Raw genomic sequence first — 25089 nt, 5'->3', positions numbered from 1 at the left:
ATCCATCAATATTGCAACCCAATGCTTGAATTTTTCTTCAGTTCTTTCAGCTTTGAGAGATTAAATGAAAATGAAATGAAAAAAGTGTGTTCTTCCCTTTTGGTTTTCTAACTCCAGGTCTTTACACATTACATTATTTTGACTCTGTCTTCTCTAGCCTCCCTTAGAAATTTTCTGTTCAGCTCTTTTACTTTCTCATTTATTCTATTACTTTAGCCTGTCTATGCTTAAGAGCCAAGTCTCTTTTGGCACCCATTTTGGTCTTTTCTTTCTTTCCTGTCTTTTTTATGACTTTTTTATTTCTTCCCGTATGACGCTCTTGATGTCATTCTACAACTCTTTTGGTTTACAGTCATTAGTGTCTAATACATCAGATTTGCTCTTGAGATGCCCTCTAAATTCAAGTGGGATATACTTACGTCATATTTTGGTTCTCATGGACTTATTTTAATTTTTTTCAGCTTCAGACTGAACTTTCATACAAGCAATTGATAATCTCTTCCACAGTTGGCCCTGGCTTTGTTTTAGTAGATGATATTGAGCTTCTCCATCACATCTTCTCACAGATGTAGTCAATTTGATTCCTGTGTAGGCCAGCTGGTAAGGTCCAGGTGTATGTTGTTGTCGTTAAGTGCCTTCGAGTTGGTTCTAACTCACAGCAACACTTTACAGGGTTTCCAAGGTTGTGCATCTTGGGGAACAGAAAGCCTCATCTTTCTCCCAAGGAGTGGCTAGTGGGCTCCACTAAACAACATTGTGGGTCACAGCCCAGTGGTTATGGAACAATGCATAGTTGCCTTTTATGTCATTTAAAAAATGTATTTTTAATGAGTAAGTCATTGTTCTTGAAAAATTCTATCATAGGAACATTTCTACCACCAAGGCCGAATTATGGATATTTTCTCTTTGTTTTCAACTTTTCCATTCCAATCACCAGTAATTATCAATGAAATTGATTGCATATTTGATCAATTTCAGACTGAAGAAGTTGGTAGGATTCTTAACTTTCATCATCACTGGCTTTACTGGTTGGTGTGTAAATTGGAATGATAGTTATTAACTGATCTTCCTTGTAGGTATATGGATATTATCCTATCACTGACAATACTGTACTTCAAGATATATCTTGAGATGCTCTTTGATAATTAATGCAATATCATTCCTCAATTTGTCATTCCTGGCAAAGTAAACCATATGATTTTCTGACTCAAACTGGCCAATACCAGTCCATTTCAGCTCACGAATGCCCAGGATATCAGCCTTTATGCATTCCATTTCATTTTTGATGACTTCCAATTTTCCTAGATTCATACTTCGTACATTCCATGTTCCAGTTATTAATGGATGTTTGCAGCTGTTTCTCATTTTGAGCAAATGAAGGTCTGATAGCTTTTCTCTACCCAAGTTATTAAGGTTAACTGTACTTTGAGAAGGCAGGTCTTCCACAGACGTATTTTGAATGCCTTCAAGTCTGATGGGATCTTCCAGCACTAGATCAGACAGTTCCGCTGCTATTCATAAGGTTTTTACGTGCTGGACTGCTAACTGCAAGGTTAACAGTTCAAATCTACCAGTCGCTCGGTGGGAGAAAGATGCAGGTTTCTGATCCCATAAAGATTGACGGCCTAGGAAACCCTATACAGGGTCGTTATGAGTCAGAACCAACTCCATGGCATATGATCAACAACAATAACAAACATTCAGAAGTAGTCTGCCTCATCTTCTTCCTAGTATGTCTTAGTCTGGAAACTCGGCTGTAACTTGTTCATCATGCATGACCTGGCTAGTATTTCAATATTAGTGTTACAGTTTCCAGTGTCACAGCAACACACAAGTCACCACAGTACAACAAAGTGATAGATGAGTGGTACCTATGAGCCCTCAGTGTGGAACTGCATAATCTGTGCTCCCTAAAGCTCGTTCCCAGCATAGATCAAGGATGGCATATTTTATTAGGACTTTGGGTTGGGACAATCAGCCTTCTCAGGTTTATCCTCCTCCCCAAGGAAACTAACCATGATGCTTCCAGAGAAGAAACCATGTGAAGACACAGTCTTGTCTGGAATTTGACTTCAGTATTTGCCTAACAGTCTTTCAAAAATGAATGATCTCCCTTAAAGCCCAGTTCCATTCATTCCCACCCCTACTTGCTGACATTCACATTCTCCTCTAACACTTTCTTATTAACAGAACAAAACCAGCGAGGTGAGGTTACAGGAAGAATATGTACTCTGGAGTCAGACCTAAATTCAAATTATGACTTCATCCTTTGGTGATAATTCAGTGGTTAACATAATACAACAGGCATATTTCTTAATTTTTCTAAGCCTCAGGTTCCTCCTCTAAGAAATGGACTTAATGTCAACCTCCTAAAGTCATGGTGGAGTCCTGGTGTGGAGTTGCAAGATAATGCACTGGACTGCAAGGTCAGTTTGAATCACAAGGTCGACAGTTCAAGCTCACCAACTGCTCCTCGAAAGCCCTATACAGGGTCACAATGAGTCAGAACCAACTCAATGGTACTAAACAGCAAAAAAATTGTGGTGAGGCAAAATGCCTAGTACAGCACCTGGTATATAGTTGTTGTTAAGTGCTATCCAGTTAGTTCTGACTCATAGCAACCCTGTATAGGGCTTCCCAGGCTTCAAATCTTTCCATGAACAGAAAGCCTCATCTTTTCTCCAGAGGAGCAGCTGGTGAGCTCAAACAACAGACCTTGTGGTTCACAGCTCAGTGTTTACCATATGGTACCACCACACACCCCTGGTATATAGCATTGTTAAGTGCCGTCGAGTCAGTTCCAACTCATAGTGACCCCGTATAGGGTTTCCAAGGAGTGGCTGGTGAGCTTGAACCGCCGACCTTGTGGTTAAAACCAACCTTGCAGTCCAGCACATTAACCCACGGTGTCACACCAGAATTCCTAGTACATAGGAGATGCTCAATAAATGTTAGTTTTCACTTCCTTTTGAATGTTAAGAATTCAGTCTGTTCATTCTTCCCCCTCTTGAGCCCTCTGCTTCAGCCAATGGGCTCCCCTACTCTTCCTTGAAGCCCAAGCACATTCCTACCTCTGGATCTTTTCACCTGAAATGCCTTACCTGAACAATCTCCAGATATCTGTATGGTGTGCTCCTTCACTCAATGTAATCTTCAAATCCTCTCCTCAGAAAGGCCTTCCCTAACCACCTCATCACAAATAGAGATTAATTCTGTTTTGTACTAGAGACAAGACCCTTCTCTTTAACAGCCAAATTTCTGTCTCCCTGTGTTCTAGGAACCCTAAGCACAGGCTAAGTCAGGCTTCACTCAACCAGCAAAAGGGATTCATAGGATGGTCTCCATTAGGAGGGTTTCCAGCAAACCAGGCCCTTGTTTGAGAAAACTGTCTTGCCCCACATTGGAAGACGATAGAGAAGGTACAAACAGGAACTGGGCCATAACTAAAGTCTGATGTTTGGAATGCAGCCCTAACCCTCACACGGCCTTTTCAGTGAGCCAGGAAAATGGCTCAGGTACCCAGGGAGAAGTAGCTCAGAGAGCAGTACTGAAAAGGATCTTACCAGGCCCTTGGATATGAAAATGATAGCTGCATGGCAAGACACAGTGAGAGGAACAAATGGGCACTGGATGCTGACAGACAGTTAATCAAGGGCTCTGATATTTGGTCACAAGGACAAAGTCCAGGAAAGTGGAGGGAACAAGACTATCACAGTCCCTAGGAGAACCCCTACTTTGTCCTCTCTGTAACTTCCACTTGCATTTGGACTTAGGTATGGCCCTTCTCAACAGGACCTTCCACCCTAGAACAGGGTCCCCATGATCCCTAAGGGAGTCCTGGTGTGGCACTGTGAGTTAATGCGCTAGGCTGCAAAGTCAGTTTGAACCGCAAAGTCGGTGGTTCAAGCTCACCAGTCACTCCTTGGAAACCCTATACAGGCTCGCTGTGGGTCGGAACTGACTCAACTGCACTTAACAACAGCAACAATAGCTCATAAAATATCCGGACTAGGACCAAAACTTGACTCTCAGTCCCCGTATTTTTTATACCAAAGGAACAGTTGCTGTTGAGTGTATTATAACTCCTGGAGAGGGAGAGCCTATAGCACAGAGAAGAACTGCCCCATAGTGTTTCCAAGGTTGCCCTGGTAGTATAATAACACTGGGCTGTTAACCACAAGTTGAGCAGTTCAAATCTACCAGTCGTTCCACGATAGAAAGCTGAGGCTTTGTGCTCCCATAAACATTTACAACCTCCAAAACCCTACTCAGGGTCACTCTTGAGTCAGAACCGACTCAATGGCACACCACCACCACCACCACTCCCAATCTTTACAGAAACAGAGTCCTGTATCTTTCTCCCAAAGGAGTGGCTGATGGGTTGAACTGTTCACCAGAATCCTTAACCACTGTGACAGTGGGGCACCTTTTCATGCCAAGGGAGTGGGGACCTCCCCATTTCATACCACTCTCAAGAGCCACCAGAAACAAGATCCCTCTCCCAGGTGTAAGTCAAACCTACCCAAAAACATCTGTCTCCCAGTATAATTTGGGAGGTGCCTCAAAACAATATCCTTCTCCCCAATTAAAACTCAATTTACTTCTCTTTTAAGAAAAACTCAGGGTGGGGTGGGGTGGGGTGGGGTGGACAGCGGAGGCAGCACATCTAAGAGTCCTTGAACCTGAGATGTAAATGGCTGGCCTGGAGCCCTTGCTCTGGGTGGGTTTGGGAAAGGCTGCAGGAGACTTGAGACTTTCTTGAAACTGTAAGGACAGTTCAGATACGGCAAACAAAAATTTGCTGGGGCTGAAAATGAGCCTCTCAGTAGACTCTGGATTAAATCAGGCTAGTTGTTTGCTTACTTCAGATGGACTCTAAGCTAAACATTAAAGGACTTGTAGCCAGGGGAGACAAAATCACACCGGCAGGAATTGGTAACCCTCCACCAAAATGCAATTACACCTATCCTCTGCCTCCTTGACCTATCTTCCCACTTGCCGTAAATTGCTAAAGAGTCTCTTAGCTTCCCTACTTTGGGATTAAAGGGGCCAGTGAGACAGGGTCAGCCTACCTCACCAACCTCTCCAATTCACTTGGAGTCACCAGTTCTGAAAAGGCGGGAGTTCGGATGCCATCTCTTCCACCCCCAGCCCCACTCCCACCTACTACCTGCCGGATGCCCAGGGTCCCTGCAGGGGAGACTTACCGCGCAGCGCCGGGGTGGCCATGGCGTGGGTAAACTGGACGCTGCGAAACCCAGACTCGCCCGCGGCCGCGCTTGTTCCTGGACAGGCTTATTCTGCCGCCGCGGGGCTAATTCCATAGCGGCTCAGCTCCCGCCCCTCGCCTGCCTCTGCCTCCTCCCCCACCCCCCCGTCGCTGCCCAATACTCTGGCCCCCAGCCTTCCCGCCTGCGCCCGGGGGGCACTGGCAGCTGAGCGTCAGAAAGGGGTGCATTCCCGTGGTCGGGTCAAATCCAGGACACGCTCGGGGTTAATGGAGCTGTGGAGCCAGACAGAAAGTGCAACCTGCTCTCCTCGACCACCCGGGAGGCGCCTCACCGTCTGGTCTGGGCGTGAAAATTTCAATCGGATTATTTTGTGGGCACTCTGGTTTCTTAGTGCACAATCCCACCAGCAAAGCCTTCTTCTCATCCCTAAAGGGCCCGTCCACTGTCCAAGGGCTAGCCTTCCTCCTATATCTGCCTTCACCACCCCCACCAGCTACCCTGGCCTTTCTCTGGATAAAACTGGAAGAAGCCTGAGTTCAGAGTAGGTGTACTATGAACCTATAGGACAGAAAGCGGGCTGCAAAAGGCAGGAGAAGGAGAAGGTTATTTAAGAGCTCTGGTAGCTTAGTGGTTACGAATCTGGCTGCGAGCTGCAAGGTCAGTAGTTCGAAACCACCAGCTGTTCCGCGGGAGAAAGATGAGGCTTTCTGCTCCCATAAAGATTTGCAGCCTCGGAAACCCTGTACAGGGTCGCTATGAGTGGGAACCGACTCCACGGCACAGAATCACCACCATCAGATGAAGCGGGCTTAAGGAGATTTGAGGAAGTAGTTACAGCAAGTCCTATTTCTGAAGAAGGTACCTGGCCAGAGGCAGATAGCAGCAGAGAAGCCCTCCAAAGGCCAGCTCTGAACGCTGAGATCTACAATTCCAAGTTAAAGAAATTTATTAGTACCCAGGATACAGGAAATGAAAAAGTGATACGATCAAGCTCATACTATTAGGATCATTGACCTTTAAGTTGGAAGAATTTGATCTCCTAAACGAAAAGGTAGTCTGATTTCTCCCTACTTTATAAAGAACGTGAAGCAGTAAGGGGGAGTAGTGTATGACATCACAGAATGAGCCAAGGGCAGAGCAGAAGGAAAACCAGAAGTATGATTCAGAATGTCCCAATCCAAGGCTTTATCCTAGTTACTAAGAGTAACAATGACTAATACTTGGACAGGATTTGCTTTTCATCAGGTATGCTTCACAGTACTGTGCATGGTAATTACTTTAATACTAATCAGCATTCTCTGAGGCAATAACTGCTAGTGTGCCCATTTTACAGATGAGAAGACTGCAACGTAAAAAATCAAGTCATCTGCTTCTAAGAGACAGAGTTAAGATCCCAAAGCAAGTAGTCGGCTCCAGAGTCTGTGCTCAAAACCCTTTGCCATAGGCCTCTCCTTTTTCCCCCTCAAACTGCACCTGTCTTCCGTGTCTTTTCAAAATGTCTACCGTAACGGCTTTATCATTCCATTTTTACCTCTCCCTTCAATATTTTCTCAGACTCTCCCTAAAATGCTTACTTTGGGGACTCTGTCTCATCTCATCTGCTGTTGCTGTTAAGTACTGTTGAGTCAGTTCCAACTCATAGAAACTGTATAGGGTTTCTAAGGAGCATCTGGTGGGTTTGAACTGCTTGACCTTGTGGTTTGCGGTCCAGTGCTGATATTACAGAACCACATCAGGAGTCCTGGTCTGAGAGAGGGCAAAAAAGAAAATACCTGAGCCCAGAGCCAGACCCTGACCTTAGAGCAGCTCTAAAGAAAAGGAAGGCTGCTGAGACCAGTCTCCCCACTGGTTTCTCTTTTTGCCATTTTTTTGTTGTTGTTTTTTGCTTCCTCCCAATTTCATTTTAATTAAAACATTCAATTTTGTTGATTCTGCTTTTTTCTTGACTGCAAAATCAGTAAGTGTGAGGAGAAAGTCAGGCTATCAAGCACAGGTCATTAGAAAATTGACAACTTAGCTGAGGAGGGAACCTCCCTGCTGAGGTGCTCTGTGGCCTTGCCTCCAATAACACCTTGTCCCCAGGTAGAGTGTTAGGCGATCAGTCAGAAGAGCTACAGTTAATTCCCTGGATCTGGTTTCTGCCTGCTCAAAGTTGGGGGCAGGGTGATGGATGGGGAGATGACAACCTTTGAATTATTGAGCAGTTATATAAAACTTCTATCCATCTTTCCAACTTATTTCTTCCCTCTACCCCACTAAACTCTGCACCAGATCTACTCAGTATAATCCATGCCATTTCCCTGTAATGTATCTTCTCTTAAGGTCAGTCCCAGATAGTAACAGAAATGGGTGAGACCTAGAAATACAGCAGTCACTGGGAGCCATGCTGGCAGAAAGAATCAATCTATAAGCAACAGGGACCATAAGCCTCTGGTGTTGTGGCCTAGGATTTCTGGCCCAGGAGTTAAGTCACCTGGGTTCTGAACCTGACTGTGCCACACAGCAGCTGTGTGACCCTGTCAAGTCACTTGAGTCCTCTGAGCTGCTTTCATCATCTTTAAAGCGGTAGGGGTAGATGGACAATGGATTAGATGATGCCTAAGTCTTGTCCAGCTCCATCATCCAGTACTGTCAATGAGCTGAATCTGTCTTGTTTTGGAAGAGAAAATCTCTGTCAAATTCTAGTAGTACATTCACACTGGTCCTTTCATTCTCAGGGCTCTTCTCTCCCACTCTACTAAAGGGTGTCTAGGGGTGGTAGGGTCTTGATATCCAGCATAAAGTCCATAATAAACTGGGCCTTTCCTCCCTCAGGATGAAGGAAAGCCCTGATGTTCTGCCCACCACTTCAGAGTCACTTATTCCCCTAGCCGAGTCTTGATTTCCTCACTTTTATCCTTATTGTTTCTTGTATTTATAGAGCAACTTACACTTTCCCAAGGACTTTCAGGTTTTATATTGTCCTCAAAACTTTATGAGTGGCCACAGGGTTTGTAGTGAAGAATAAGTGAAATCATGTCTGTAAATGATGACCACAGTGTCTGGTTCCCGTTAAGATGCTCAATAAATACCAGTGAAACAAAAAGCAAAGAAACAAAAGAAAAACAGACATGTGTGAGACTAACACCCCTATATTCCAGATGAGGAAATGGCGTCTTAGAATCGTTTGGGAGCTTGTTTGAGGCCACACAGTTAATCAAGGGCATGTGTGGAGTCCAGTTGGCCTCCAAGCCCAGGGTTCACTGGGCCATGACTGAGTCTATGGGGGACTATATTTCTGCCTCTGCCAACATCCCATTTCCAGGTCCCTCTCAGTCCTCAGTACCTCCCCCCACACACCCCACTGGAACTATGAAGAGGACAAAGGAACTTTGTCAGTCAAGGCTCAGAGAAATCCTTGTACATCTTGTCAAATACCTCCATAACGCCAGCCACACTGACAATAGACAGCATATCTATTCTGCTAGGAGCTCGGTTCCTGAGCCCACCACTCTGTTATGCTCAGAAGTCCCTGGATTGGGAGATTTGAGAACCTGGTATTCCTGAACAAGTCCCTTTTATTTTAGGCCACTGGGTGAATTTCCTGAGGAAACCTGCTCCACACTATTCCTCTATGTACCTGTTGGAGTGCTAAAAACAAAGAAACTAAAATAGAGGCAAGACATCATTTTTCCCAGAAGTTTCACCCAACCTCCATCCCCAGGCTACAGTTGCCACCTCAGCGTGTAAGACACAGTGAGCCTTTGTGAGGTGAGAGATTGGCTTTTATTGGGGGTCCAACAGGGCACAGGAGCAACCTGTGCAGATGGCTGAGCAGTGCACTGGCCACTGGCTGCTCCCTCAAGGCGGCGGGAGCTTGCTGCACTTCCTGAGGGAGCACTTGCACTGCAAGGCGTTGAGGACCTCATGGTATACCACAGAGCCATTGACGCAGCGCAGGGGCACCTGCATGGGCTCAATCCGAGTTGGTGAGCAGCAGGAGCATTGGTCCTGCACATCCTCAACGTCAATGGAGTACACGGCTTTGCTGGCACATTTTCCCTGCAACAGAGCAAAGGGAAGTGGGCTCTGGGGAAGCTAGCTTCCTACCCCTTGCCCCCTTTCAGAGAAACCCAGGCAAAGATCTCAGGAGCTTCCAAAATTTCCTCTCACTGTTTATCTAAGAAGCTCTGGTGGTGTAAGGGGTTAAGGTCACTGGTTCAAATCTACCAGCTGCTCTGGAGGAAAAAGATGTGGCAGTCTGCTTGCATAAAAATGTACAGTCTCAGCAGAGAGGATGACGTGAAGAGATGGAGTGGCTGGGGATTTGAGATCCAGAGAGGGAAAGGGGCTGTGTGCTGAGGACCGTGGGGGGCGGGGGCAGGCTTGCAGGGTATACCCTTTGGTTGGGTGATGATGCATGGATGGGATGGTAACTATGGCAACAAAATGATGTATGATAGAATGAATGTAAAACTAATGTTCCCCCATGTAAACTATCGCACAATACACAATAAAACATTTATTTAAAAAAATTTTTTTTTTTAATGGACTGTCTCAGGAGCCTTCTGGAGCAGTTTTTACTCTGTCTTATAGGGTTGCTGTCAGAATCAAATCAGATCAGTGGGTTTGATTTGGTTTTATGTTTATCTGTCCTTATGATAATATCCAGAGTCCTTGGGTTGGTGCAAGCCCAGCTAGCTACTAGCTGTACCCACCTAGAGATAGGTCTGGCAATCTGCTTCCAAAAGGTCACTGCCTTGAAAACACTATGGAGCACACTACGCTGTATATATAGGTCACAATGAGTCTGAATCAACTCAGCAGAAACTACCAACATGAAAGCACCTCCCACAAATCCCCCTAGCGATAATTTCTATGCTGCATGTTTGATTGCTATTCAGGAGAAGCAGCCCCCACTTTTCATAAATACCAGCCCATTCTCTATATGGAACTTGTCAAGCCATTTCTCCAATCTTCTTCTGGGATCTAAAGTCCCCAGTTGCTTCAATAAAATATTTATCTAAAAAAGAAATGCTAGGTAGGATCTTCACTGAGTGGTTTCCAACCTATCTAGACGGGGTTGGGGAAAGGAGATGGGGATAAGACTCTTGTGGTTTAATAGTGTGAGTAATTGTTATCAGGACTGATTGCGATTTTTGAAAATGTAAAGGTAGATGTTTTGTAACATAACGAGGGGAGGGATTGATCTTGCAGTCCAGGAGCAGAGGACCCTATTCAGAGAAGCAATGATGCCAGAGATGGAGGCAGAGATGATGACGTGGAGAGATGGAGTGACTGGGGACTCCGGACTCAAGGAGGGAGAGGTGCTGAGTGCTGGCAACCAGGGAGCAAGGCTTGCAGAGTATGCCCTTCAGTTGTTTGAATGATTATATATTCCTGAGTGTTTTGGTGTAAAAAACAAAACAAAACAAAACAAAAATCAGATGGAATAGAAGCAAATACTGTTGAATGGTAATTCATCTAGGGGATTGTAATCATTGCAATGAAATGAAACATGATAGGATGAGTGTAAAGCTGATGTTCTCCCAAATAAACTATCACTCAAGTCACAATAAAAATTTAAAAAAAAAAAGAAAAGTAATGCTTCCAGTTCCTTTCATTTCTCATTCTAGACCCTATTAGAGCATAGTCAAAGAAATGTGTCCATACAACGAGGCTCAGCCCACCCCTCTTCAGGTCTCATGAAGTCAGGGACCCCTTACCTGGCAGTAATGAATGTCTACTTCCTCTTCAGACTTACAATCTCCCACTTTGACATACTGCAGCCTGGCAATTATATCTTTGCATTCGGGCTCCTCACCTATAAGACAGGTGAGAGATGGGACATGGGAGCTGGTTGGGGCTCTGCAGAGCATTCTTCAACCTCATCCTCACTCACTGAGCTAGACATAGGTCCATATCATAGTAAGGAGATAAAGAAGGCCAGCCATGGGATTACGTTATCCTGCTTCACCTCAGCTGTTCCTGGTCCTTCATATTCAGAGATGTAGTTATTGCTGGTTTAAAATCATTTAATGGTACAATTTTAATTGAAGGAGGAATGAAGAGTCTATGTTTTAGGGATGTAGATGTATGAGAATCACTTTTATATAATTGTAGACCCTAAAAACCATAATGGTTAGACAATCTTATCATGCTTCAAGCTACATCCAGAAGCTAATGGGCAATGAAGTAGCCAACAAATGTGATTAATAGCTAACTCTGCCTTCAAGTAAGAAGCAAAACAAAATCCATGACTACATAAGGACACTCAATGCCTCTAGGGGGGCCAAGAAGACCCCTAGGAGACCTCATTGAGCCTTTTCCTTGGGTATTGCTGTCCCAGATCGCTGGCATCGGTTTCCTCACATACAAGGGTTGGTGGCATTCAGATCTGAATCTCTACTTGTCACACTGACAACTCTAAGATTTAATGCAAGCTTACCATTCCATCTGAACAATGGAAATTTTTCATTCTTGGTTGCCTCCAAATCTAAATCAATCCTAATTATATATTAACTGGTCTCCCAGCTTCCAAATAATTTTATTTTAAATGGAAACCCTGCCAATTGCATTAAGAGAATGAAGGAAAACATATTTAGACCGACATACTGTATTCTTTTTCTATAGTTCTAAACCTCTGAGCCTGGCTTATTTTCACTCCAAAAAATCTCAAAGCCTCCTGAACACATTGACAACAAAAGCTCTTTGTTACTGGTTTTGCAGATCACAGCCCCCTAATTTCATGTGCAGTGCTCCTAGAGAGAATTCATCGTCTCTGATCATTTTCTGACTTCACATTCTTAAGCCATTTAGATGGGTGTAATAGAAAGAGTTGCTTTCAGAATGTATTTCCTCAATCTATGATTTGGATACAGCAAATTACAAGGTCAGAGTATGTCATCAAGATTGAATGACTGGAACCAAAGGTATTCATGCCTTCATGCTTCCCTTTCGTTCACAGAAATGTGCATGAGCCCATAAACCCAACACCAAAAATATTTTTAAATAAAAGAAAAAAAGGCTAGGAAAATAATTCCGTAGTCAGAAAATACAGCATTAGCATCGAGATTCTAAATGTTACTTATGCTCATGAACACAAGAATGTGGGGTAGGAATAGTATATGATGGGAAAACCTACTGAGCCCCATCTCCACAGCTGTTGTGAGCTATTAAGACCAGTCAGTATTACAAAATTACAACTTCAAGAGTGAAGAGGGGGATGTTAATAAAATTGAATCAATTTTGTGAGGCCTTGAGAGAGGACTCCTACCCCCATAGCACACAGTGGGGTTAGACAGGACCCAGATGATGGCTTTTCTTTTCTCCAAGAGAGCAGTGAACAGATGTGTACTGAGCATCTTTGTCAAGATCATGGTTCAAGTATACCTGTCCTTAAGGAACCTTCACTCAGGTAAGAGAAAGAAGACACTCTCTCATGATAAAACTAGGAGCAACAGAAGGTTCCATGAGGGGGAAAGCATATAAAGAGGCTATAGAGAGTAAGGAATTTGTTGGGGAGGGGAGCTTGATGGGCATTTGAAAGGGGATTTGAACAGTGATTTGAACAGTAGCATAGTGATTAGGAGTCAAGCTGCTGCCAACTGAGGCATTCTTCTCCCATAAAGATTTACAGCCTCAGAAACCCTGTGCAGGGTCAGTATGAGTCGGAACTGACTCCATGGTACTTAACAACAACAACATAGTCTGGTAGCATTCAGGGAGGGGACGCTATCTCCACAGGCTTGAACATAGTGACTAGTCTGTGAACAAGAAGTCATGTTCTGGAATAAAGCTTATTCTAAAAAAAAAAAAAAAAAAAACAGCTCCTAGATTTACTGTAATGGGTTTCAAGTCAGACTACTGGTAATGTACTTACATGTGTCACAGCAAGTGCCTGGAATTTTCGTGATTTTCCCCTAAGAAAATAGTAAAGTTCCAGATTATGCACAAATAGTACAGAGTAAACAGCTTTCAAATCATCCTGGGCCAATTCCTGGCTCTGGACTCACTGCCCAGACTTTAAACTGTCAGAGCAAACTGCTTTCCCAACACAAATGTGAGCAGATTGACAACCCTACCTAGCCACGGAAGAAATTTTGATTATGCTGAGTACTACTACAGGTTTAGATTCAGGCTCTCCCAAAGGGAAAAGCCTATATACACTACAGACAGTCTTGTGTCGTCATCAGACTTTGATTTTGAACTTCCATCAATTCTGACACTGAGTTGCTGATCTCCTCTTGGACACTGGGAAATCAGAGTAGAGCTAGGCCGCTTAATGTTCAGGAGAAGAGCAGGACTCTGTTTTCAAAGAGTCAGCGATAGAGACTGTCAAGAAGAAAGCAGAGTCTGAGCTGGACTACTTACTCCTTCAGTCAGACATTTGTGCTCATCAAAGGGTGGACAGCCAGTGACCCTCTTCTCCCAGATGTACTCTCCTCTCTCATTGACCTTGCAGAAGTGACTATCACAGCCATCCTGGAATGTCTCATCACGCTGAAAGAGGCGAAGTAGGGAGAGCAAATTTGAAAACCATGTTTGGGTTACAAAGCCGCTTCAAACCATGGCCTTGACTCCTGGCCCTCTAGGGGATTATGGAACAAGAATGAGACAGTATCCATAGAACCCAAGCCAAGAACACATTTTCTATATAACCTCTTGCTATGAGCCAAAACTAACCAGTAGCCGTGGAGTTGACCCCTAACTCATGGAGACCTATGTGTGTCAGGGTAGAACTGTTCCATAGTGGCTGATATTTCTGAAACAGATTGCCAGGCTTTTCTTCCGACAGACCTCTGGGTGGCTTCAAACTGCTACCCTCTCGGTTAGCAGCCAAGTGCATAAACCATGTGTACTATCCAGAGACTCCTTATTATAAGAAGGGCTGTATAAATATAGAGTCACCAGCGTGTTTGAAATGAGACACAGAGAGAGTAAATTGGTAAACTGACAACTGAACTGCAGATGAACCAGGGGTACCCCCTTCTAAGCACCCTTGACCCTAGCTAATTTTGCCTTTCATAGATGAAATTTTGTTTTAGTCTGATTTCCTGTCCAGTCTTATAGATCCATAGACTCTCAAGGCTGGAGAAAATCTTAAACTCCAAATTATGAGTCCATATGCCAACTGCACGCTTGTTAAAAAGAACAACAAAGTAGTTAAATCAAAGGAGAAACCCTAGGCTTTCTATAAGACATTCATTCATCTTTTCTTTATAAGATCAGAAAAAGGTGAAAAAAGAAGCTAGCCTTAAACCTGGGTTCTTGGGGGGAAAGTCAAAATAAGAAGCCAGACAGACAATATGAGAAGAACTCTTGAGTTCAGCTGTCCCCACCTGTAGAGTCATGACTTGTCCTCCTCTTAGTTGAATGGTGCACGCCATAGGCAGACATCTTCCACAGCACTCACCTTGGGTCTTCTCTTCCCTGTAACCCTGTATTCAGGAGGAAAAGCAGCCATAGTTGACCCCTCCAATACATCCTAATGATAAGTAGACTCACTCTGCTGGTTTTTCATCTCTCCCATTCATCAGACTGACCTAGAGTTCAGAAAGTCAGCATTCAATTCTAACATTCAATTCCCTCCCCACACATAGGGACAATCATTTAAGTCCTAGCAGTCAGACCTATTAGCTCTTCCCCTGAGTTCTCTACCTATAAATTCAATTATCCTTTTGTGATCAGAGTAGAACTGTGTTCCATAGTGACCGGTATTTCTGAACTACATTGCCAAGCCTCTCTTCCAAGACACCTCTGAGTGGTGTCTCAACATACCCAAATTGATTATTGATGTTTGCCCCAAACTTCATCCTTCTCTAGTCTCTCTTATGTCAATAAATGGTGTCATCACCCAGTTGCTCAAACCAGAAATCGGAGAATCATCCTTGGTTCCTTTCTTTTTCTCATCCACTTTCCAGCTCATCACAAAATTTGACAAAAATAGATCTCAGAACCATTACTGATCTTGATCATTGTACCCTGCTGTCACCTAGCTGGCCACTAAGAATCATCTTAATTTGTCTTCCTACCACATTCTTGCCCTTCTACTATGGGTCTCCCCACAGCAGCTAGAATGATCTTAAAATATAAGTCTAATCATGTCACTCCTCTGCTTAAATGTCTTCAATGGAATCCCAGTTCTGGTGGTAGCCAAGTAGCTTAAAATGGGCAAGTTATAAACAGTTAACAAAAGTAGAGACAAACTATAGGTTACTGGTTAATCAATCTTTGAAAGAAAGAACCAAAATGAAAAAGGTCTGTGTTTCAATGACTTTCCCCAGGAGGGCTGTCTGTATGTGCGGGGCAATAAGTTACAGTCAGATTGGCCAGAGGATTCAAAAGATGGTCTGGGACAGCTGGAAGAGATGGAAATTAAAGGGAATAGTCCAAAGAAGAGAAAGTCACAGAGAGGGAAGCTCCCAAAATTTTAGTTGACCCCTAAATGCTATATGCATAGGGGAGTCCCCAAGGAACCCAGGAACAAAAAAACATTGTTCCTAGAGGCTGAAAGGACAGAGAGGAAATTTCAGCTGTTACACACCACAGAGGACAGAATTGAGAGTCTAAATCTCACTAAATTAGAGGGACTAATTAAAAATCTCAGGTTTGCATTGAAATCTCAAAAGTGGCATGCCTTAAGAATAAAAACTATGTCCCAGGACTAACGGATTTACCCTATGACTAAAGGAAATATGAAAATAGCTCCTAATGTATGGCACTGTAGGATCTGCACTGGACTTCAGACCACAAGATCGGCAGTTCAAACCCACCAGCTGCTCCTTGGAAACCCTATACAAGGTCATTATGTGTCAGAACCACTTAACAACAACAATGTAGTTTAAAATAAAAACTTCTTTAGTCCAAGGTAAAATGCCAGTAATTTAACTGCCTGCTAGAACCAAATTCATCAAAGGAAAATAATAGTTCAAAGTCTCTTCTTTGTAGTCAAAATTTATAGTTGTTGTTGAGTGCTGTTGAATTGTTTCTAACTGATAGCAGCCCTGAATAAGATTTCCAAAGAGTGGCTGGTGAGTTTGAACCTCCACCCTTGCAGTTCAAACTGACCTTGCAGTCCAGCGCATTAACCCGCAGCGCCACACCAGGTACATAACATTCTAGACCAAAGAAATGAAAAAATGTGGTCAACACTAAAAAAAAAAAAAAAATCACTTCATGAAAACACATGCATAAATGATGCAAGAATTGAAATTAGCAGGGAGAAAGTTTAAAATAACTGTGATGCTATGTTGCTATGTAAAGGGATCTACACAAAAAGATGGATGTAATGGGAAAAGAGATGAGGAATTTCAGGAAAATCGGAAGACTTCCGGTAAGATGGTGAATTAGACAGGCACACTACACAGTCCCTCTACAACAAAAACAGGAGACACAAATGTTGTTGTTACTGTTAGGTGCTGTCCACTTGGTTCTGATTGATAGTGACCCTATACACAACAGAACGAAGCGTTGCCCAGTTCTGCACCATTTGCACAACTTTTGTTATATTTGATCCCATGGTTTCTTCCATTGTGTCAATCCATTACATTGGGAGTATTTCTCTTTTTCAGCAACCCTCCACTTTACCAAGCATGATGTCCTTCTTCAGGGACTGGTCCCTACTGATAACTTGTTTGAAGCATGAGAGATGGAGTCTTGACATCCTGACTTCTAAGGAGCATTGTGGTTGTACTTCTTTCAGCAGAGATTTGTTTGTTCTTCTAGCAGTTCATAGAACTTTTAATATTCTTCTCTAGTACCAGAATTCAAATGCATGAATTCTTCTCCAGTTTTCCTTATTTATTGTCCAACTTTCACATGAATATAAGGCAACTGGAAATACCATGGTTTGGGTCAGGTGCACTTTAGTCCTCAAACTGTTATCTTTGCTCTTGAACATTTTTAAGAGGTCATGTGAAGCAGATTTGCCTACTGTAATACATCATTTAATTTCTTGACTGCTGCTTCCACGAGTGTTGATTGTGGATACAAACCAATGAAGTCTTTGACAACTTCAATCTTCTCACCATTTACCATGATGTTATTTATTTGTCTTGTTGTTAGTATTTTTGCTTTCTTTACAATGAGGTGAAATCCATACTGAAGGCTATAATCTTTGATCTTGATTAGTAATGCATGTTAGGTCCTCTTCAATTTCAGCAAGCTAGGTTGTATCATCTGCATATTGCAGGTTGCTTATGAGTCTTCCTCCAAACCTAAACCCACATTCTTCTTCATATAATCCAACTTCTTTGATTATCTGTTTAGCATACAGACTGAATAAATATGGTGAAAGAATACAACCCTGGCATATACCTTTCCTGATTTTAAACCATTCAATATCGCCTTGTTCTAACAACTGCCTCTTGGTTTATGTACAGGCTTCTCATGAAAATAATCAAATGTCTGGCATACCCATTTTTCACCATGTTATCTGTAATTTATCATGATCCACATAGTTGAAAACCTTTGTATAGTCAATAAAGCGCAAGTAAACATCTTTCTGGTGTTTTCTGCTTTCAGCTAAGATCCATCTGACATCAACAATGATATCCCTAGTTCCAATTCCCATTCTGAAGCCAGCTTGAATCTCTGGCAGTTCTCTGCTGATACACTATTGTAAGCATTTTAAAATAATTTTCAGCAAAATATTACTTGCACGTGATATTAATGATACTGTTTGATGATTTCCACATTCCAGTAAGTCACCTCTCTTTGAAATGGTCACAAATATGGATGTCTTCTAATCGGTTGGCCAGGTAGTTGTCCTCCAAATTACTTAGCATAAATGAGTGCCTCCAGTGCTTCATGTGTTTGTTAAAAGATTTCAATTTGCATTGAATCAATTCCTGGATTCTTGGCTTTTGCCAATGCCTCTTGTGCAGCTTGGACTTCTTCCCTTTAATACTATTGGTTCTCAGTCATATGCTACTTCTTAAAATGGTTGAACATCTACCATTTCTTTTTGCTACAGTGACTATGTGTATTCTTTCCATCTTCTTTTGATGATTCTGCATCCTTCAATATTTTGTCCATGTTGTGGTTATTGCTAAGTGCCATCAAGTCAGTTCTAACTCTGTATAGAAACTCTGTATAGGGTTTCCAAGGAGTGGCTGATGGGTTTGAACTGCCAGTCTTGTGATTAGCAATCCACTGCTTACCCTACAGTGCCACACCAGGACTCCCATAGAATACTTAAATATTTCAAGCTGAGGCTTGAATTTTTTCTTCAGTTCTTTCAACTTGAGAAATGATGAGGGTGTTCTTTTTTGCTTTTCTAACTCTAGGTCTTTGAACATTTCATTTAATACTTTGTCTTCTCCAGCTGCCCCGTGATATTTTCAGTTCAGCTCTTTTACCTCCTCATTTCTTCCATGTATTTTAGCTTCTCTATGCTCAAGAGCAAGTTGCAGAGTCTTTTCTGACATCCATTTTGGTCTTTTATTTCTTTATTGTGTTTTTAATGACCTTTTGATTTCTTCCTGTATGATGTCCTTGATGTCATCCTATAATTCCTGAAATTGAATTGATGGTCTGTTCTACATTCTGCTCTATTCTTGTTTTAGCTGATGATATTGAGGTTTTCCACATCTTTTTCCACAGATGTAGTCAATTTCATTCTTGTGAAGTCCATCTGGAGAGGTCTAAGTGTATAGTTGCTTTTTATGTTGTTAAAAAAAAAAAAAAAAAAAAGTATTCATAACAAATTAGTTGTTGGTCTTGCAAAATTCTATCATGTGGTTTATAGCATCATATCACCATGGCCATATTTTCCAACTACCGATCCTTCCTTTTTGTTTCCAATATTTACATTCCAATCACCAGTAATTAGCAATGCATCTTGATTGCATGGTTGATCAATTTCAGACTGAAGAAGGTGGTAGAATTATTCAATTTCATCCTTCACTAACTTTATTGATTGGTGCATAAATTTGAATAATAGTGGTATCAACTGGTCTTTCTTGTAGTGTTTGGATATTATCCTATCACAGACAGCATTGTACTTCAAGACAATACCATTCCTCTTAAATCTGTCATTTCCAGAATAGTAATCCATATGATTGTCTGAATTAAAATGGCCAATACCATTCCATTTCCTCTCACTAATAATGTCTAGGATATTGATCTTTATGTGTTCCATTTCATTTTTGAAACTTCCAACTTTCTTTGATTCATACTTAGTACATTCCATGTTCTGATTAGTAATGGATGTTTACAGTTATTTCTCTTCATTTTGAGTTGTGGCCCACCAGAAAATGAAGGTGCCAAATGCTTTGTTTCATTCACGTCATTATGACTCTACTTTGAGGAGGCAGCTCTTTCCCAAACATATTTTGAGTGCCTTCCAACCTGAGGGCCTCATCTTACAGCACTGTATCTGACAATGTTTTGCTGCTTATTCATAAGGTTTTTAGTGGCTAAACATTCATAAGTAGTCTACCTCTCCTCCTTCCTTGTCTGTCTTAGTCTGGAAACTCTGCTGAAACACGTCCACCCTGATGGTATTTAAAATACCAGTGGGGTAGTTTCCAGCCTCATAGCAAAACACAAACTACCACAGTATGATAAACTGAAAGATGAGTAGTGGAAACACCAAATGAAACAGATACAAATCATAATTCTGTAACTCTGAGCTTCAGAGGAAAGAATAGAAAAGTGGATTGAATAGTGGTTAAGAGACAAAGCTGAACAAACAGAGTCGAGAGCAGAGACAGAGGGTGAGCTGTCAGCTGGCCTTGTGCAGAACAGCCATCTTGAATGTTTGCATTCAAGACAACCTCACACCACTGACTGGGAACAAGAAAGGTATGAATCTCCCTTTTTACTATCCTCTTGGTGACCAGAAGCATGGCCATTCTAACCCCCACCCACCTACCAATCAGTGACCCCTCAACTGCATAGCCCCTGCTCTGTCTGAGGTCAGGTGTACACCCTTGTGGATCAGATGCCAGGTGCCCCAGCCCTGTGTCTGTAGGCTGAGAACTGCACCTCATCAGAACAGCAGAATGTGCAGTGCTTGATCCTCAGCAACCACTTGGAGAGCAGGAACTCCTTCCATAATTAGCTACCCTGACCCAACTGGCTTCTGGGCCCGATAGAGTTCCTTCTAGGAATAAGGACTGACTCTTACCTCAGCCAGCTTCTCAGCTGACACAAACTACTTCCAAGTCAGGTGTCCTGATCCCAGACATCTAGACTCGTGGGAACTTTATGTAGGACTGGGTGTTCTCCTTTTTTTCCCTCTACCCTATTAGCTTTTTAGCTGGCAGAGGGTGCCAACCCATACTTGGAGCTCTGCCCTCCTCTCTGGGGCCTATACCCTGCCCTAGTTTTCACCTTTTTCTTTCTGTTCTCTCCTTTCCTTTGCTTTTATTCTTTCTTTTTCTGAGTCCATTTTTTTATTCTTTTTCTCTTTTGTTTTCCCTCCCCTTCTTCTTCTATTTTCTTCTCTTGATTATCTTCTTTACTACTCTCTTTTCTCTTTTCGCCTTCCCCTCTCCCTAAAACTACTAAACCAAACCCACTAACACCTGAGTCAATTCCAACTTATAGCAACCCTATGTAGGACTTCCAAGGCTGCAGATATTTACAAGAGCAGAAAGCCTCATTTTTCTTCTGTGGAGTGGCTGGTAGATTTGAACTGCTGACCTTACAACAGTGCCACCAGGGTTTATTGTGTTTTTTTTCATTCTATTTTCTTTCCATTGGTTTTATTTTCCTTTCCTAGTTACTAAATTCTTTTATCTTGCTGCTGTTTTTTCTCTTTGTAATTTTATCTTTTTTTGCTTTTATGTGCTTTTGTTTTCTTTTTTTTTTTTCCCTTCTCCCCTGTCATAAGATAGCAATTATGCCCTTCTGACCTCTCCACATCCACAGGACTGCAACCCCACTTACTGGGTGAGGACCACTACCCACTCTTGTGCCACCTAATCAATGAGCTCAGGAAAAAGGAAAAGTTACGTACAAAGGAAAACCAATAAGACTAAGCTCTGATTCCTCAGCAAAAAGCATACAGGCATGAAAGCAATGGGATGACATATATAAAACTCTGAAAGAAAAAAAAACTAACAACCAAGAATCAGCTATCCAGCAAAACTGTCCCTCAGATAGAGCAAAATTAAAACATTTCCAGTTAAACAGAAATCAAAGGAATTTGTAAACACCATACCAACTTTACAAAAAGTATTAAAGAGAGTTCTTTGGACGGAGAACAAACAGTAGCAGGAAATAATCTGAGACTAACGTACATGACAACACCGTCCAGAAGCCAATCCAGATTTGGAAGCATCCAAAGTAAGACAACTTACAAAACTGAAAATAGGAAACGAGAGATAACAATTTTATGATGAAGATAATTACAAAGTAAAAACAGGGAATAATATTAATTACAGAACTTCAAAATGGAGAGTAAGACAAGTAGATTTCAGGACAGAACAAACTGTTTTAACTTATGTGAAGGGGAAGACGAGATACAATAAGAGGGAAGTTGGCAAAAAAATTTTTTTTTAAATTTTTTATAGATGGAGGCAGGGAAAAACACAGGGAGGAGTGTAAAAACCACAGTGGTAAATACTGCTACCTCCTGAAATGCTACCTCCTGAAATGGTGGGACATTGACCAATTCCTTTTGGTACACTGACTCGGTGGGTTCCCTCCATTGTCTTTTGATGCTTCAGACATCATTTAATATCTTGCCCCTGTTTTTGTTAAGTGCATTGAGTCGGTTCCAACTCATAGTAACCTTGTATAGGGTTTTCAAGAAGCAGCTGGTGGGATCAAACTGCCGACCACATGGTTTGTAACCAGTGCTGATTCTACACCACCACACCAGAAAGAATCCTTCAATATTGAAACTAAAAGCTTGAATGTTTTCCTCAGTTCTCCCAGCTTTACTTTGTTTCTCACTTTGAAATCTCTTCAGCTCTTTTACATCACCATTTCTTCCTTTCACTTTGGCTATTCAAAAGCAAGTCTCAGAGTTTCTTCTAACATCCATTTTGGTCCTTTTTTCTTTCCTGTCTTTTTAGTGAACTTTTGCTTTCTTCATATATATGATGTCCGTTATGTCATCCTACAATGAGTCTGGTCTTCAATGCACCAAAACTGTTCTTGAGATGGTCTTTAAATTCAGGTGAGATAAATTCAAGGTCATGGGGAGTGTGGTGGCTTCATATGATAAGCACTGGAATTCGAACCACAAGGTTGGTGGTTCAAACCCACCAGCTGTTCCATGTGAGAAAGATAAGGCTTTCTGCTCCTGGAAGTATTTAAAGCCTTGGAAACCCTACACAAGATTGCTATAAGTTGGAAATGACTCGATGGCACTTAACAACAACAACAACATGCTTGAGGTCATATGTTAGCTCTTGTGGATTTGTTTTTCATTTTCTTAAACTTCAACTTGATTTGCGTATGAGCAACTGATGGTCTGTTCTGTAGCTGGCCCTTGTTCTGACTGATGACACTCTTTCCACAGATGTTGTCAATTTGATTCCTGTGCATTCCTCCTTGCAGAGTTCACTTGTGTTGTCATGGTTTATGTTATTGAAAAAGGTATTTGGAATTATTAAGCCATTGGTCATGCAAAACTCACCATATCCTGCATAATTTCTATCCCCAAGGCCATATTTTCCAACTACTGATCCTGTTTCTAACTTCCCCATTCTAATCATCATTTTTAATCAATTTCAGACTGTAGAAATTGGTAAAAATCTTCCATTTCTTCATCTTTGGCATTATTGGTTGGTAAGTGATTTAAAGAAGTCATACTAATTTATCTTCTTTGTAAGAAGCTATCACTGGCAGCATTTTAATTTGGGATAGCTCATAAAATGTGACACCACTCCTCTTCAATTTATCATTCCCTGCATTATGGACCATGTGATTGTCCAATTCAAAATGGCCAATGACCCATACCCACTGCCAAGGGGTCTATTCTAATGCATAATGAATCTATTGTTGTTGTTGTTGTTAAGTGTTGTGGAGTCGATTCTGACCCATAGCGACCCTGTATAGGGTTTCTGAGGAGCAGCTGGTGAGCTTGAACCACCAACCTTGCAGTTTAAACGGTTCTGCAGTCTGATGCATTAACCCACAGCACCACACCAGGATGCCAATGAATCTATAGGACAGAATAAAACTGCCCCAAAGGGTTTCCAAGGCTGTAAATCATCACTGAAACAGACTACCTCATCTTTCTCTCACAGAGCAGCTGGTGGGTTCAAACCAAGAACCTTTCATTTAGCATCCAATGCTTAACCCACTGCACTACCAAAACTCCTTAAAATAGCCAATACCAGTCCATTTCAACTCACTGATGCTTAGGATGGACTCCCTATGCAGTATTACTATGAGTCAGAACTAATTCAATGGCACATAACAATAATAATAATACCTAGGATTTCAATTTACAGGTGTTACATGTCAGTTTTGACAACTTCCAATTTTCCTAGATTCATATTTCGTACAGTCCATATTCCAATTAGTAAGGATGTTTGCATCTTCTCATTTTGAGTCATACCACATCAGCAAATGTAGGTCCTGAAACTTTACTATAACTATGTGATTAAGGTCAACTCTACTTTGACAAGGCAGCTCTTTCCCAAGCATATTTTGAGTGCCTTCAACCTGAGTGGCTCAGTGTCCAGCATTATATTAGACAATGCTCCACTGCTATTCTCTGGCCTCCCCACCCTCACTCCACCCCCCAGAAGGAAACTGCTAAGTCCTTCCTCCTGTTCTTTCTTAACCTGGAAGCACTACTGAAACCTGTTCATCGTGAATGACCTTAACTTCCAGCATCACAGTAACACATAAGCCACCACAGAGCAACAAAATGACCGAAGAGTGGTAGTTCTCATCTCTTTGTTGTTGTTAAATGCTACCATAGTGACCCTGTATAGGGTTTCCAAGGAATGGCTGGTAGAGTTGAACCACTGACCTTGAGGTTAACGGTCCAATGCTTACTCTACAGCACCACACCAGGACTTCCTCATCCCTCAGGGAAATCTTCTAAGATCATTGATACTATAGACACACACACATATGCATATGCACACATTCCATACATCCTTTGCAACTCTTGTTGTTATGGGCCGTGGAGTCAGTTCCGACTCATAGCGACCCTGTACAGGGTTTCCGAGGCTGTAAAGTCTCATCTTTCTCCCGCAGAACAGCTGGTAGTTTCGAACTGCTGTCCCTGAGGTTTGCAGCTCGATTCGTACATGAATCTTAGATTTTTTTTTCTCTCACTACTTAATAAGCATGCAAGTTCCAAACTGTGTCTGTGTTGTTCAGCACTTGTGTAGAACAACAAATGTGTTCCCTGCATTTGGCACTGAATAGGCACTCCTGCACTTACTTACAGATGAGTTTAGCTTGGAGCTCACTGGTAGTAGGTGAAGGTGAGAGTCCTTTACTTACATCTGCATTTGAAAAACCAACAGTTTCCAAACTACTGGATTTTACTATCTCATAAATCTGGGAGACAACAGGGCTACCAACTTTTTATTTTGCAAAGTAAGAGTATTTAAAATAGTCTTAATAAAAGAACCATGAAAATTCCATTAATAAAAACTAAAGCTTTTTAAACTCTTCCTACAGCTTCCCCACAAGAAAAAGAACGTAATCTCAATTTTTGAAAAAGGACACATTTACGCATGTGAGAAACTAACTCCACTTCCATTCCTTTTCTTATTTTCCACATTGAGTCATGAACACTTTGAGATCACTCACAGGGGTCCCGAAACCTGAGTCTCTAATGGGACACTGACAGAAGACCTGTCCTTCCACATGGCTCCTGGGCTTGGGGCTCCTAATCAGTAGGCTACACTAGGAGTCAGTGAGCCTGAACAGATTGGTGCTGTGTGTTAATGCG

The 25089-nt window shown here is 42.1% G+C and overlaps 1 protein-coding gene across 1 annotated transcript in view; it reads right to left on the bottom strand.

Moving 5' to 3' along the window:
* Positions 1–9071: 9071 nt before the first annotated feature.
* VWF (von Willebrand factor) overlaps positions 9072–25089 on the bottom strand; it is a 219884-nt gene continuing 203866 nt past the window's right edge. The window contains exons 48-52 of the mRNA XM_006862763.1: positions 14552–14650; positions 13584–13712; positions 13093–13132; positions 10937–11034; positions 9072–9272 (exon numbers count right to left, since the gene is read on the bottom strand). Coding sequence (XP_006862825.1) covers positions 9072–9272; positions 10937–11034; positions 13093–13132; positions 13584–13712; positions 14552–14650 — 567 coding nt within the window. The remainder of the gene's footprint in view (positions 9273–10936; positions 11035–13092; positions 13133–13583; positions 13713–14551; positions 14651–25089) is intronic.

Source organism: Chrysochloris asiatica, unplaced genomic scaffold (genome assembly GCF_000296735.1).
Source record: "Chrysochloris asiatica unplaced genomic scaffold, ChrAsi1.0 scaffold00050, whole genome shotgun sequence".
Lineage (NCBI taxonomy): Eukaryota > Metazoa > Chordata > Mammalia > Afrosoricida > Chrysochloridae > Chrysochloris > Chrysochloris asiatica.
The sequence above is the reverse complement of the archived record's forward strand: the minus strand, read 5'-3'. Positions and strand labels throughout refer to the sequence as shown.